This window comes from Podarcis vaucheri (genome assembly GCF_965113315.1).
Source record: "Podarcis vaucheri genome assembly, chromosome: 6".
Lineage (NCBI taxonomy): Eukaryota > Metazoa > Chordata > Lepidosauria > Squamata > Lacertidae > Podarcis > Podarcis vaucheri.
This window is the reverse complement of record NC_138764.1, coordinates 14,345,217-14,358,800: the sequence shown is the minus strand read 5'-3', so window position 1 is coordinate 14,358,800 and position 13,584 is coordinate 14,345,217. Positions and strand designations below refer to the sequence as shown.

The 13,584-nt window shown below is 42.9% G+C and overlaps 1 protein-coding gene across 1 annotated transcript in view; it reads right to left on the bottom strand.

Moving 5' to 3' along the window:
* The window catches only part of NIBAN1 (niban apoptosis regulator 1), a 102,139-nt gene that overhangs the window by 22,292 nt on the left and 66,263 nt on the right, over window positions 1-13,584 (bottom strand). Inside the window, exon 6 of the mRNA XM_082225443.1 lies at window positions 5,349-5,464. Within this exon, the coding sequence (XP_082081569.1) occupies window positions 5,349-5,464 (116 nt within the window). The remainder of the gene's footprint in view (window positions 1-5,348; window positions 5,465-13,584) is intronic.

Genomic DNA, 13,584 nt, shown 5'->3' with positions numbered 1-13,584 from the left:
AGCGTAAGCTTGCTTCCAAGCTTAAAGCACATGTTTGGAACTATATTCTATACTTTCTGCCCAAGAGTATTATGCCTGTGCTTCTCCTTGCAGTTGCATGGAACAACACATGTATCAGACCTGTGAATCTGCAAGTAAAGCATTTTTAACTTTGCGAGAGGGGTAGAAAGAGGGGAGCACTGTAAATGGGATAATAAAGTTCTGACAACCTATACAGTGGTACCTCGGGTTACATACGCTTCAGGTTACAGACTCCGCTAACCCAGAAATAGTACCTCAGGTTAATAACTTTGCTTCAGGATGAGAACAGAAATTGTGCTCCGGCAGCGCGGCAGCAGCAGGAGGCCCCATTAGCTAAAGTGGTGCTTCAGGTTAAGAACGGTTTCAGGTTAAGAATGGACCTCCAGAACAAATTAAGTACTTAACCCGAGGTACCACTGTATTCCTAACGCTACACTGTTGTTCAGAGTCAGATGGGCGGCCCAGAAATAAAAAATATTATTATTATTATTTTGCCAAATTCTTTTTATCGATTTCCCAAATTTTAACGAATCAACCACAAATTAAAACTAATACAATTTTTCAAAAAATGGTTCCCCTCACTCCGTTGTCAATGTGTCCATAATTTCCTCTAGTTGCTGCAGTTTTCCCAATTATTTCTAATTCACATTTCATTTCCAATAATTATCCTTACATTACAATAGTTTTTTGTTACTTTTATCCATCAGCTATCCATTTGCCAATTCCTGCATGTACATTACGATGATGGTGGTGGTTTTAATACTCTGTTTTTAATACACTTTGCACAAAAAGAGCAGGCAATAGCAAACCGCGTGACTCATGACTATGGAGATAATAATGTAATCTATCTAAGCTCTGTTAAAATAGGGCTCAAGGGAGATATGGGCTGTGAGTAATTCCCACAGCTTGCCAAATCAGCTAATGAGATGCTATAAGCTTGCCAGGTGAATGCAGAGCTGTGCAAGTTTCAAATAATACTTTGATCCCCTCTGGTACATCAAAATGTCCAGATGTTATCACATTTGAGGTGAGTGGAAGCACTTTGTAGAAACATTTAACCTGCAGCTAGACAGCATCTTAAAAAGTAGAGACATCACCTTGCCAACAAAGGTCTGTATAGAAAAAGCTATGGTTTTCCCAGTAGTGATGTATGGAAGTGAGAGCTGGACCATAAAGAAGGCTGATCGTCAAAGAATTGATGCTTTTGAATTATGGTGCTGGAGGAGACTCTTGAGAGTCCCATGGACTGCAAGAAGATCAAACCTCTCCATTCTGAAGGAAATCAGCCCTGAGCACTCACTGGAAGGACAGATCCTGAAGCTGAGGCTCCAATACTTTGGCCACCTCATGAGAAGAGAAGACTCCCTGGAAAAGACCCTGATGTTGGGAAAGATGAAGGGCACAAGGAGAAGGGGACGACAGAGGACGAGATGGTTGGATAGTGTTCTCGAAGCTACCAGCGTGAGTTTGACCAAACTGCGGGAGGCAGTAGAAGACAGAAGTGCCTGGCGTGCTCTGGTCCATGGGGTCACAAAGAGCCGGACAAGACTAAACAACAACAACATAGAAGTATGGATATGGGGCTGAAGCGTGGCCTTTAAACTCTATGAGAAGCTAAACTTGTAATAAATATGACTATATTCACGCCTCGGTCCAGTATACCTGAAGGAGCGTCTCCACCCCAGTTCTGCCCAGACACTGAGGTCCAGTGCCGAGGGCCTTCTGGTGGTTCCCTCACTGCGAGAAGCCAAGTTACAGGGAACCAGGCAGAGGGCCTTCTCGGTAGTGGCACCTGCCCTGTGGAACGCCTTCCCACCAGATGTCAAAGAGAAAAACTACCAGACTTTTAGAAGAAATCTGAAGGCAGCCCTGTTTAGGGAAGCTTTTAATGTTTAATAGATTAATTATTGTATTTTAATATTCTGTTGGAAACCACTCAGAGTGGCTGGGGAAACCCAGCCAGATGGATGGGGTATAAATAAATTATTATTATTATTATTATTATTATTATTGCATATGGTTTTTTTTAATCATAGCTGAATGCACATCTGAGTATCACCTAACCTCCAACTTGCAGCCTAGTCTTGTTCTGGTATTCCATTTTCCTGTTACGGAAATGAAAGTGTCCTAGCAGCAGAAAGGATGTGAGGGGCGAGAGTCTTTGTGCTGACCACCTCCAACGCAAGGATCCTTCAGAAGGGAACTACTGCCAGGAGCACTATGCACAGGTGGATTCTGAGGCATTGAATAGAATGGAAGTTTATGAACCATGGCGGAGGGGAGAGCAGGTGCACAAACTCAACAGGGCATTGTTTGTTTTGTTGCTATTTTGTTAATGTTGTTTTATAGCAGGGATGTCCAACAGGTCGATTGCGATCGACTGGTCGATCCTTTGGTGGTTCTGGTTGATCACAGGCTCCTTTTCCTTTGCCCCGGCCCCTCGCCCCGTCCTCCATTCGCACATGATCGCTAGAACGGAAGACGGAGTTATCCCTCAGCGGCAATTTGTTTCCTTAGCGATCTTCTGGTGAGCAACTTTTCCCCTCTCCCCTTTAATAAATTTTGACATTTTACTCTCCAAAAAAAAGCTCTTTGACCTGAATCCCCTCAAAAAGGGGCAGATCACTGCCCGTTTTTTATTCTGTGAGTAGATCACAGTCTTTTGGGAGTTGGACGTCCCTGTTTTATAGCTATGAATGCTGCCGTACTTTGTGAATCCTGTTATATGATTTTTGGTGTAACTGTGATGTTTATCCTGTTTTTTAGTTGTTTTGTTAATAGTGCTACATAGATGTTAATTATTTGGGATTCGGGTTGTTTTACAGGTGATTTATTAAGTATTCTATACGATTTACGCTGCATTCCTGATGTTATTTTTATCTTTTGTTTGTAAGCCGCTTTGGGATTTATTTGAATAAAAACTGACATAGAAATAGAATCAATCAATCAATTATTTCTGGTTAAAACCTGCCCTGCCCCCTCCGGGTAATCATCCCTATATTCTAATACTGGTATCATAAAGGATACAGGTATCATAAAGGGTAACAATCAGTGCTGTTCAAGTATTTAAAGTCAATCGCATACATTCTTATCTCTGTAAGCCTTTGGGTAACGCAGATCAGCCTAATTGTCCCTGTTTTTCACGTAAAGGAGGGGCTGGGGCTGAAGTGGGCATCACCCACAGGGCACCTGAGGCTTTTAAGTGTGTACTTAGAGGTTTCGAAATCTTTTTGCTTTTGCCTTTCTCACGAACCCATAAAGAAGCATCTGTGAACAAAACTAAAAATACCTCCCCCAAAAATACACCTCAAGTCATTTTTAAAACTCATGTTGACCACTTGTCATTCTATGCAACACCTCAGATCCATTCTTGGAGGTAAAACTATTCCTGTAGCAGGTATCATTTGCTAGAAAAGCTGAAGAAGAAAATTGGGGGGGGGGATGTCAACAGCTCCCCTGAAATCAGGCTTCTTGAACCTGTTGCCCTCTAGATCTAAAGGTAAAGGTACCCCTGCCCGTACGGGCCAGTCGTGACCGACTCTGGGGTTGTGCGCCCATCTCACTTAAGAGGCCGGGGGCCAGCGCTGTCCGGAGACACTTCCGGGTCACGTGGCCAGCGTGATGAAGCTGCTCTGGTGAGCCAGCACCAGCGCAGCACACGGAAATGCCGTTTACCTTCCCGCTAGAAAGCGGTACCTATTTATCTACTTGCACTTTAGGGGTGGTTTCGAACTGCTAGGTGGGCAGGAGCTGGGACCGAAAGACGGGAGCTCACCCTGGCGCGGGGATTCGAACCGCCGACCATGCGATCGGCAAGTCCTAGGCACTGAGGTTTTACCCACAGCGCCACCCACGTCCCTCGCCTTCCAGATCTACTGGGCTACAATGAGCCCCGACCAAAACAGACTGTTGTAATGAAACATATCAGGAAGACACCAGGTTGGGAAAAGGTTGCCTGAAATTATTTGTGACTAATAATAATAGTACAGCGGTACCTCGGGTTACGTACTTAATTCGTTCTGGAGGTCCGTTCTTAACCTGAAAGTGTTCTTAACCTGAAGCACCAGTTTAGTTAATGGGGCCTCCTGCTGCCGCCGTGCCGCCGGAGCACGATTTCTGTTCTCATCCTGAAGCAAAGTTCTTAACCTGAAGCACTATTTCTGGGTTAGCAGAGTCTGTAACCTGAATCGTATGTAACCTGAAGCGTATGTAACCCGAGGTACCACTGTAGATCTAAATGGATTTATTGACTTATGTTCAGCACTCTGCATTTACAGGACATAAACTTTGCAATGGAATTCTACTCAATATTGATCCAGAGCAGAAGTCCAACGTATAGTTAGCAGAGTAAAAACTTATACATGTTGCAGGATTCCCAACAAAATACACCAGAAGCTATTAATATTCCATCCAGCAGAGCTTTACTGCTAGTGAAGGCAAATGAGCGTCGTGGTCACAAATCCAATATATTCAGGACTGGCACTGTCCATAAGAAATCCAGTTGCAGCAGACTTAACTTATAGTAACTTTTAAGAAGACTAAAACTTAATACTACATACAGAAGGAAGAGAGATAGAAAGAAAATGCGGAACCAAGCTCCTTCTGGCCTTATTATTATAGTCAGCATAACCTTGAAGAAATAACCCAAACATCATGAACCTTCTGCTTGTTTCTTTCACACAGAGAAGATTCTTGAATTAAATAGAATAGGAAAGATCTCTACACATCAGATCAATACTTTCTGTACTAAGAAATGCAAACTGACATACTTTGTCTTTTATTATTTGTTGTCCTGGGGTGGAAAGGCATGCCATGTTGTTGCTGACCTTTAAAGCCCTAAACGGCCTCGGTCCTGTATACCTGAAGGAGCGTCTCCACCCCCATCGTTCTGCCCGGACGCTGAGGTCCAGCGCCAAGGGCCTTCTGGCGGTTCCCTCATTGCAAGAAGCAAAGCTACAGGGAACCAGGCAGAGGGCCTTCTCGGTAGTGGCGCCCGCCCTGTGGAACGCCCTCCCAGCAGATGTCAAAGAGATAAACAACTACCTGACATTCAGAAGACATCTTAAGGTTCAGGGAAGTTTTTAACACTTGATTGGGAGCCGCCCAGAGTGGCTGGGGAAACTCAGCCAGATGGGCGGGGTATACATAATAAATTGTTGTTGTTGTTGTTGTTGTTGTTGTTGTTATTTGGAGAGGAAAGCAATATTTGGTGCATGGCTGAACAGACATGGCATTTGACCCAATTTGGGTTGTTGTTGTTTTTTCCTTGATCCAAAATTTCTGTACAGTTCTTCCTTTATTGTTACCACAAGTATCCTGGCTAGTACCTGAATTTCGTTGCCAGTTATCATTTCCGATGACCCGTAGTGGCCTTTCTCCTGACGGAAAAACTGGACAGCTTCCAAAAAGGCTTGAGCTTCAAATGAGGCCTGCTTGAAATAATCTGAAAGAAACAAAGAATAGGAATTGTTGATGTGGATTAGCAAGTGCTGATATTTTGGGGCAATCCTCCCCCAAAAAAGCTCAACAACTTGCCATCTCCCCCCATTTTCTGAATTTTCAGTCCCCCAAAATAGGGGGCATCTTATACATGGGGGCATGTTATACACGGAAAAGTGCTGTACTTTTCCCCAATATCTTCTATAAGACAAAGTCAATCCTAGAATGAAGAACAATAATAATTAATGTAACCATCATCCCTAGAATGTTTCTAAAAAAAAATTTGATGAATACTTTACCTAAACATATTCAAGATTCTGTAGATTTCTGGAAAACTCAATCTACAGATAATCAGTAACACATTAAACCATATAGTTCACAAAGATTTCTAAGCCAGCAGTTAGAAATGGCTACCATTTTGTACAACACTTTAATAAATGTGTAGAGAAACTGGAATTTTGAGCGCAGAGGCAAAGGTACATTTGCAGATTTCAGATGCTGACGATTTTCATTAGGAAAAAAAGAGTTGTATTTGTACTCCTACTTCACATCTTGGGAGCATCAGAATAATAATAATAATTATTATTATTATTATTATTATTATTATTATTTATTATTTATACCCCACCCATCTGGCTGGGCCTCCCCAGCCATTCTGGGCGGCTTCCATAAAAACCAAAAATACAGTAAAATATCACATGTTAAAAACTTCCCTGAACAGGGCTGCCTTAAGATGTCTTCTGAATGTCAGGTAGTTGTTTATCGCTTTGACATCTGCTGGAAGGGCGTTCCACAGGGTGGGTGCCACTACTGAGAAGGCCCTCTGCCTGGTTCCCTGTAGCTTTGCTTCTCGCAATGAGGGAACCGCCAGAAGGCCCTCGGCGCTGGACCTCAGCGTCCGGGCAGAATGATGGGGGTGGAGACGCTCCTTCAGGTATACTGGACCGAGGCCGTTTAGGGCTTTAAAGGTCAGCACCAACACTTTGAATTGTGCTCGGAAACGTACTGGGAGCCAATGTAGGTCTTTCAAGACCGGTGTTATATGGTCTCGGCGGCCGCCCCCAGTCACCAGTCTAGCTGCCGCATTCTGGATTAGTTGTAGTTTCCGAGTCACCTTCAAAGGTAGCCCCACGTAGAGTGCATTGCAGTAGTCCAAGCGGGAGATAACCAGAGCATGCACCACTCTGGCGAGACAGTCCGCAGGCAGATAGGGTCTCCGCCTACGTACCAGATGGAGCTGGTAAACAGCTGCCCTGGACACAGATTTGACCTGTGCCTCCATGGACAGCTGTGAGTCCAAAATGACTCCCAGGCTGCGCACCTGGTCCTTCAGGGGCACAGTTACCCCATTCAGGACCAGGGAATCCTCCACACCTGCCCGCCTCCTGTCCCCCAAAAACAGTACTTCTGTCTTGTCAGGATTCAACCTCAATCTGTTAGCCACCATGCATCCTCCAACCGCCTCCAGACACTCACACAGAACCTTCACCGCCTTCACTGGTTCTGATTTAAAAGAGAGGTAGAGCTGGGTATCATCCGCATACTGGTGAACACCCAGAAACCTCAGTAAAAATTGACTCTTAAATTCACTCACAGGGCTGAGTTTCTTATTAATCTGCTTCATGAAGAAATACGCAGGGGAGTCCTGTTCTGTCAGCAACAGTCCTCTTTCCTGATATTTAACGCAAGTGGCAATAACTTGATTTTGCCCCCTCCTGTTTGGAACGCTCATTATTAGGTATCTTATTGTCCCATCATAGAGAAATCTTGCAATAACAAAGGACAGTCCCACCTGCTTCTCCAGTTGGTCCAACGACAACTTAAAAATTTGTGTTCCAGGTTATAAGTTTGTTTCTGTTATTGTTTTATGTATTTTGTGTTCTCATTTTGTATATTTATGTTGTGAACTGCTGTATGATCTTCAGATGGAGGGAAATACACACATTTTAATAATAATAATTTTAATTAAGTTAAATTAAATAAAAGACAGAGAAGGAAAGCAGCTTGAGGCAACTTCACACTTGGAGAACTATACCTTCAGCTCAACCACCAAGCAAACCCCATTTTTAAGTGATACAATATTGTGCTAGCACAGCAATCACTAGGTGCAGCCACAAGAAGTGTGAGGTTGTTAAAGCATCCACTTTTCTGCAGGCAAGAGCACTTGTAAAAACCATTTTTGCCACCAGAGGGACCAGCTGCATGGAAGTTCCCAGCCAGTGCAAGGTTTTGGGCAGAGGAAGACACAGAAGCTGTAATTATTGCCCTGGTGGTGGGGACTCTGAGTCATGTGTTTTCATATTTAAGAGCTGTGCTCATCCCTATCCAGGGCAGGACAACGAGACCAACAAGAAGGCTGGCATTTGGATGTAAACAAAGATGACTCCACCCCAGCTAGCGATGATAGGGCTTCTCTCACGTCCACGAACTTTCAGATGTAATAATAGAATTAGTCATTATCTCTCTCGACAGTTTCTATTGTCTGACTGTGGGAGGGAAGGGGGTATCTTGTAAAAGCTGCAAGGGAGTCAGTGGCAGCTGGCTCCTTCGAAAAATGAGGGGGCTACATGTCCCCCCTCCACTCTGCTAAACCTTTTTTTGCATCACGCATGACTGTGGTTTCACTGAACACCCCTCCCATCAATCAAAATGGAGCTTCCATGTTCGGAGGCACTATACCAGATGCTAGAGACAAGCAACAGGGGGAGACTGCTGCCCTCAGTCCCACCTTATAGGCTCCCCAGACACGTTTGGCTGACCACCGTCAGAAAGGGTGGACTAGATGGAGACAGGTACCGTATTTTTCACTCTATAGGACGCACTTTTTCCCCTCCAAAAATTAAGGGGAAATGTGTGTGCATCCTATGGAGCGAATGCAGGCTCTTGGCTTCAGCGATAGCAACATGAAGCCTCCGAAGCGCAGACGGTTTCCAGGCTTCAGGGATAGCCGCCTGAAGCCTCCGGAGCGCAGCAAGAACTCGCGCTGCACTCCGAAGGCTTCGGGTTCCTTTTGCTGAAGCCGGGAGAGGAAGACTCTCCTGGCTTCAGCAGAGAGAGAGAGCTGCGCAGCGCCCCTTCAGCGAAGCGGGTGGAGAAATGGAAGGGGCTCCGTTTCTCCTGCCGCTTCGCTGAAGGGGCGCTGAGCAGAGAGGGGGAGAATTTTTTTTCTTGTTCTCCCCCTCTAAAACAAGGTGCGTCCTATGGTCGGGTGCATCCTATAGAGCAAAGAATACGGTAACCTGCCCAATTACAGAAATTGAGAAGCACACCAAGAACTCAGGCCAATGTAAGTTTCAATAGTGGGAGTGGTCCCTACTCACAAATCAATAGTCAATAGTAACAAAAACTAATCCATTCAAAAGTATGTATTCTGTCAAGGATTACAAACTTGGCGTGGAAGTCACGTTTTTCTACCCACACGTAGAAAATAACAGGATATATATATCCGAAAGTCTTCAAACTTACAGGACCCTTTCAAAATTGGCCGATGGAGGTGAATACATCGAAATAGGGACCTGTCCTGGTTTCTAATCTATAACTGACTTCTGACTTCTGCTCTATGTTTGAAACTAAGACCTTCACATCGAATTTTACTTCTGACTTCTGTTCACTGATTGAAACTAAGACTTCCACGCCAAATCCGACTATGGACTAACATAAACTTACCTCTACTCATAAACTCTTATCCCTAATTCTGTAACGAATTATTGTGTTATACATATCTTTATGAGTTTGAGTTTGTAATCTGTGTTAAGAGTTTGTAACCTCTATTTGAGTTTGTAATCCTTGTCAGAATACATACTTTTGAATGGATTAGTTTTTGTTACTATTGACTATTGATTTGTGAGTAGGGACCACTCCCACTATTGAAACTTACATTGGCCTGAGTTCTTGGTGTGCTTTTTTCTTGGTATATTTAATAACAAGAACTCCAATCACAGAAACTGAGTACAAGGTAGAGATGAGATCCAAACCCAAAACACCCAATTATACCTCAAAGATGACATTCGCCAGGTCAGCATCCATTCTACTGAAGGCAAACCAGTGAGAATCAGAGGCAAGTGACTTGCTTTAAGACCAGGAAATGACTACAGTGGTGCCCCACAAGACGAATGCCTCGCAAGACGGAAAACCCGCTAGACGAAAGGGTTTTCCATTTTTGAGCTGCTTCGCAAGACGATTTTCACTATGGGCTTGCTTTGCAAGACGAAAACGTCTTGCGAGTGTTCCGATTTCCCCCCGCTTCCCCCCTTTTTCTAAGCCGCTAAGCCGCTAATAGCCTTTTAGCCGCTAATCCGCTAAGCCTTTAATAGCCGCTAAGCCTTTAATAGCTGCTAAACCGCTAATAGCGCTAATCCGCTAAGCCGCTAATAGGGTTGCTTCGCAAGACGAAAAAACCGCTAGACGAAGAGACTCACGGAACGGATTAATTTCGTCTTGCGAGGCACCACTGTATTAGTGTCAGTTTGCATTTCTTAGTACAGAAAGCATTGATCTGATGTGTAGAGAGATCTTTCCTATTCTAATTAATTCAAAAGGGTTCTGCAAGCTTCTGTGTATGAAAGAAACCAGTGGAAGGTTTCTGATGTTTGGGTGATTCCTTCAGAGACGCTTAAACTGGTTCTCTTATCTCTTTTTGTCATGCTGACTATAAAAGTAAAGCCAGAAGGAGTCTGGGTTTCACTCTCTTTCGGTCTCTCATCTGGTGTGGTGTTCTGTATATAGCGTTAGGTTTTAGTCCTATTATAAGTTATTGTAAGTTTAAGTTAAGTCTGCTGCAACTGGGTTTCTTATGGACAGGGCCAATCCAGAATGTGACCAAGATGCTCATTTGCCTTCAGTAGCAGTAAAGCTCTGCTGAATGAAATACAGTTGCCTCTGGTCTATTATTTTTTGGGGGTGGGGGAGGGAATCATTTTACTCTGCTAACTATACATTGGAATCTGTTCTGGATCAATACTGAGTCGAATTTCTTGACAATTAGATAGAGACGGTAAATGGATCTTAAAAAAAAAAACCAGCCATCAATTTTACTCTTCTGCAATTATGACATGACCATTTTATTTTTAATGACATTTTGGTCTCATAATTATGAACTAATTTCTTTGAGCCCCAACTGGGGCTCGGCGGTTCTTGCTTCTCCAAGGTCCCAAATTTTGGGACAAATCTGGTCCCAAAATCTCATGCGCAAGTTAGATGTAGCAGGGTGAATCAGGTTTGGTAACTGTGTGTATGTTTTCTGCTAAAACCACTCCTTTTTTGCCAAGCTTTTGGTGTGAGTTTTGAGTTGTTTGTTTTAACACCTGCTGCTATGAATTGTGTTTTGTTTTTGTTTTTAGCTTACTTTGATTTTTAGCTCTTGCTCTGTTATACCGCTGTTTCTGCTGTATTGTACTGTAGTTTTACTTTCTGATTGTGAGCTGCCTTGGGGACTTTGTGGGATAGGAAGGTTTTCTTTAAAATATAAACAAGCAAATAAATAATATTCATTTAAGCTGGAATCACAGGATCTCAGCTCAACAAGAGAGCAGATCCTTCTAAAATGGATTAACTTCCATAGTGCATATCATTTCCTTAAGTAGCTGAATAGTTCAATTCACTATGCTTCTTTGACAGCAAAACAGGTTTGACCGCAGTTTGGGGCTATTAGTCATTTTTCAGGGCAGATGCTAGGAACATGGGGTCATCAATTTACCCAAAGGCTATTTTCCTTCTTAAAGGCCACAAAGGAAACTGATGGAAGTGTTTGGCCTGAAATATTATGGGACACATAGCAACATTGCACAAAATGTCTAGGGCAAGAACAATTTACACATCAGTCGCATTCACGTGATGATGTCTCTCAGAGTAATCAGAATGAATAAAGACATTCAAAACACCCATTACTACACTACTAAAGACTTTTAAAATACTGGAAAAAAAGCAGTCAAAGCAACACTGCATGCGAGAAATATTTGGCAATACAGCATTATTTGACATAATCCTGACCAACTGAGCATTCATTCTATCACCACTGAACTTAAATATAAGATCTGTCCAAACTTGCTTTTTCTAACTCTTCAGCAGATGGCGGCGGGGGTGGGGGTGGATCCATATTTATAAAGAAGAGTGATTCCTAAGAGAAGCCCTACAAAATAATTATGTAATCTTTGGACGTTTCATTACTGAGATCCGAAAACTAGACTTATACCAAAATTTATGAGGTAGATTTGCCTGCTCTGTAGCACAGCACAATTACATCTTGATTCATTCCACAGGGCTGAGGCACAATGACTCACTTTTTGGAAGCAAAGTTATTAGTTTGATATGTTAGCTAGCGAAAAAGAAAAAAAGAAACGAATTTATTTTGTGAGATGTGGAAGCTGAGCACAGCTAAACTAAAAGCACTATTCTTAGCGGAGTGGTAAATGCTATTTTCCCGGCCTAAACACGACGGTAATGCGCTAATAAACATATTTTTCATTAAGATCCTGTTTTCTTCATATGTTCTGTTAATTTACATCTGGCCTGTTTTGGTTAAGCAGAGAGAGAGAGAGAATGAGAATTAATGTGTGCATGGAGGTTGGGATAATAATATACTGAGAGAATATTAAGAAAGACTGAGAAATTAAGATCCCAATAATATGGGCTACTACTGGGAATTGGTCTTGACATATCAAACAGTATGACGTGACCCCATAATCAGTGTTAGAAACTGGGATTTGAAAGCTAGGAGCTAAATTGCTCCTTAAACCTAGGTTATGGGCGCCGCAACTGAGGGGCTAGGCGCACTTTTTTTATAAGAACACAAAGCTGAAAATGAGTATTCGCGCCTAGTGTTGCACCTAGTGCTCAGGAACAGCTCGCATTTATGAAATTCCCTGTCACAAAATGCGCCTAGAACAAGAGGACTTTCGAACGCTGCCCACAATTGCATATTATAGAATTACACTTGATTTTTATTTCATTTTTTGTCCTGACACTCATAGCTGAATGTGTGCACTGCCTCCACTGAAAAACATGACAAATGAGGCGATATCAAAGTTCTCGCTGCTGTTTTTTTGATTCCTCAAGTCTTCACCTCTGTGGTGATGACTCATCTGTGATGTCTCATTTGCAGATAAGTATCCATCTGATGGGTGAACTGTCTCTCACTTAGTCACAAAATGCGCAGCATTTTCAAACACCCTATCTCATGGGTAGGCAACGTAAGGCCCAGGGGCCAGATCCGGCCCAATAGCCTTCTAAATCCGGCCCGCAGACGGTCTGGGAACCAGCATGTTTTTATATGAGTAGAATGTGTCCTTTTATTTAAAATGCATCTCTGGGTTATTTGTGGGACCTGCCTGGTGTTTTTACATGAGTAGAATGTGTGCTTTTATTTAGAATGCATCTCTGGATTATTTGTGGGGCATAGGAATTCATTCATTTTTTTCCCTTCAAAATATAGTCCAGCCCCCCACAAGCTCTTAGGGATAGTGGACTGGCCCCCTGCTGAAAATGTTTGCTATCCCTATCTTGTTGTTTTATTGCAATTTTTTTGGCAATTTAATGTATTTTCATTATATTCTCTTTTAAATCACGGAATCATACAGCTTGGCATGTTTTAAGTAAAAAGCAGCATGTTAAATCTTTTGTTAAAGAAACGGAAGCGCAAAAAATATATTCTGTGTCGTATGTAGTTTTTTGAGCCTCAGACAGTAAAATCTGAATGCAATTCAAAGGTGGTGAATTTTGGACTCCCGCCGCAGCCCCACCTCCCAAAATAGACAATGCATGAGTCCGGCACCATCTTGGAATTCATTCCATACCCCCAGATTTATAAAGCCATCCAGGTGAAGGTTATGTGTGTGAGGTGAAAGATAAGGCATGCAAGCTAAGGTGATGGCTGTTAATTCCCTTTTTCTGATAAGCAGTAAGACTGTTTACCTTCCCACCGCAGTGGTACCTATTTATCTACTTGCACTGGTGTGCTTTCGAACTGCTAGGTTGGCAGGAGCTGGGACAGAGCAACGGGAGCTCACACCGCCGTGGGGATTCGAACAATAGTTCGAATTAATAGTGAAGGCAGCATATGTGTTTCTCTTATCACTCTGCCTGCAATGGGATGAGCCAGCTTTTTAAGAATTCTCAGTTATGACCGAA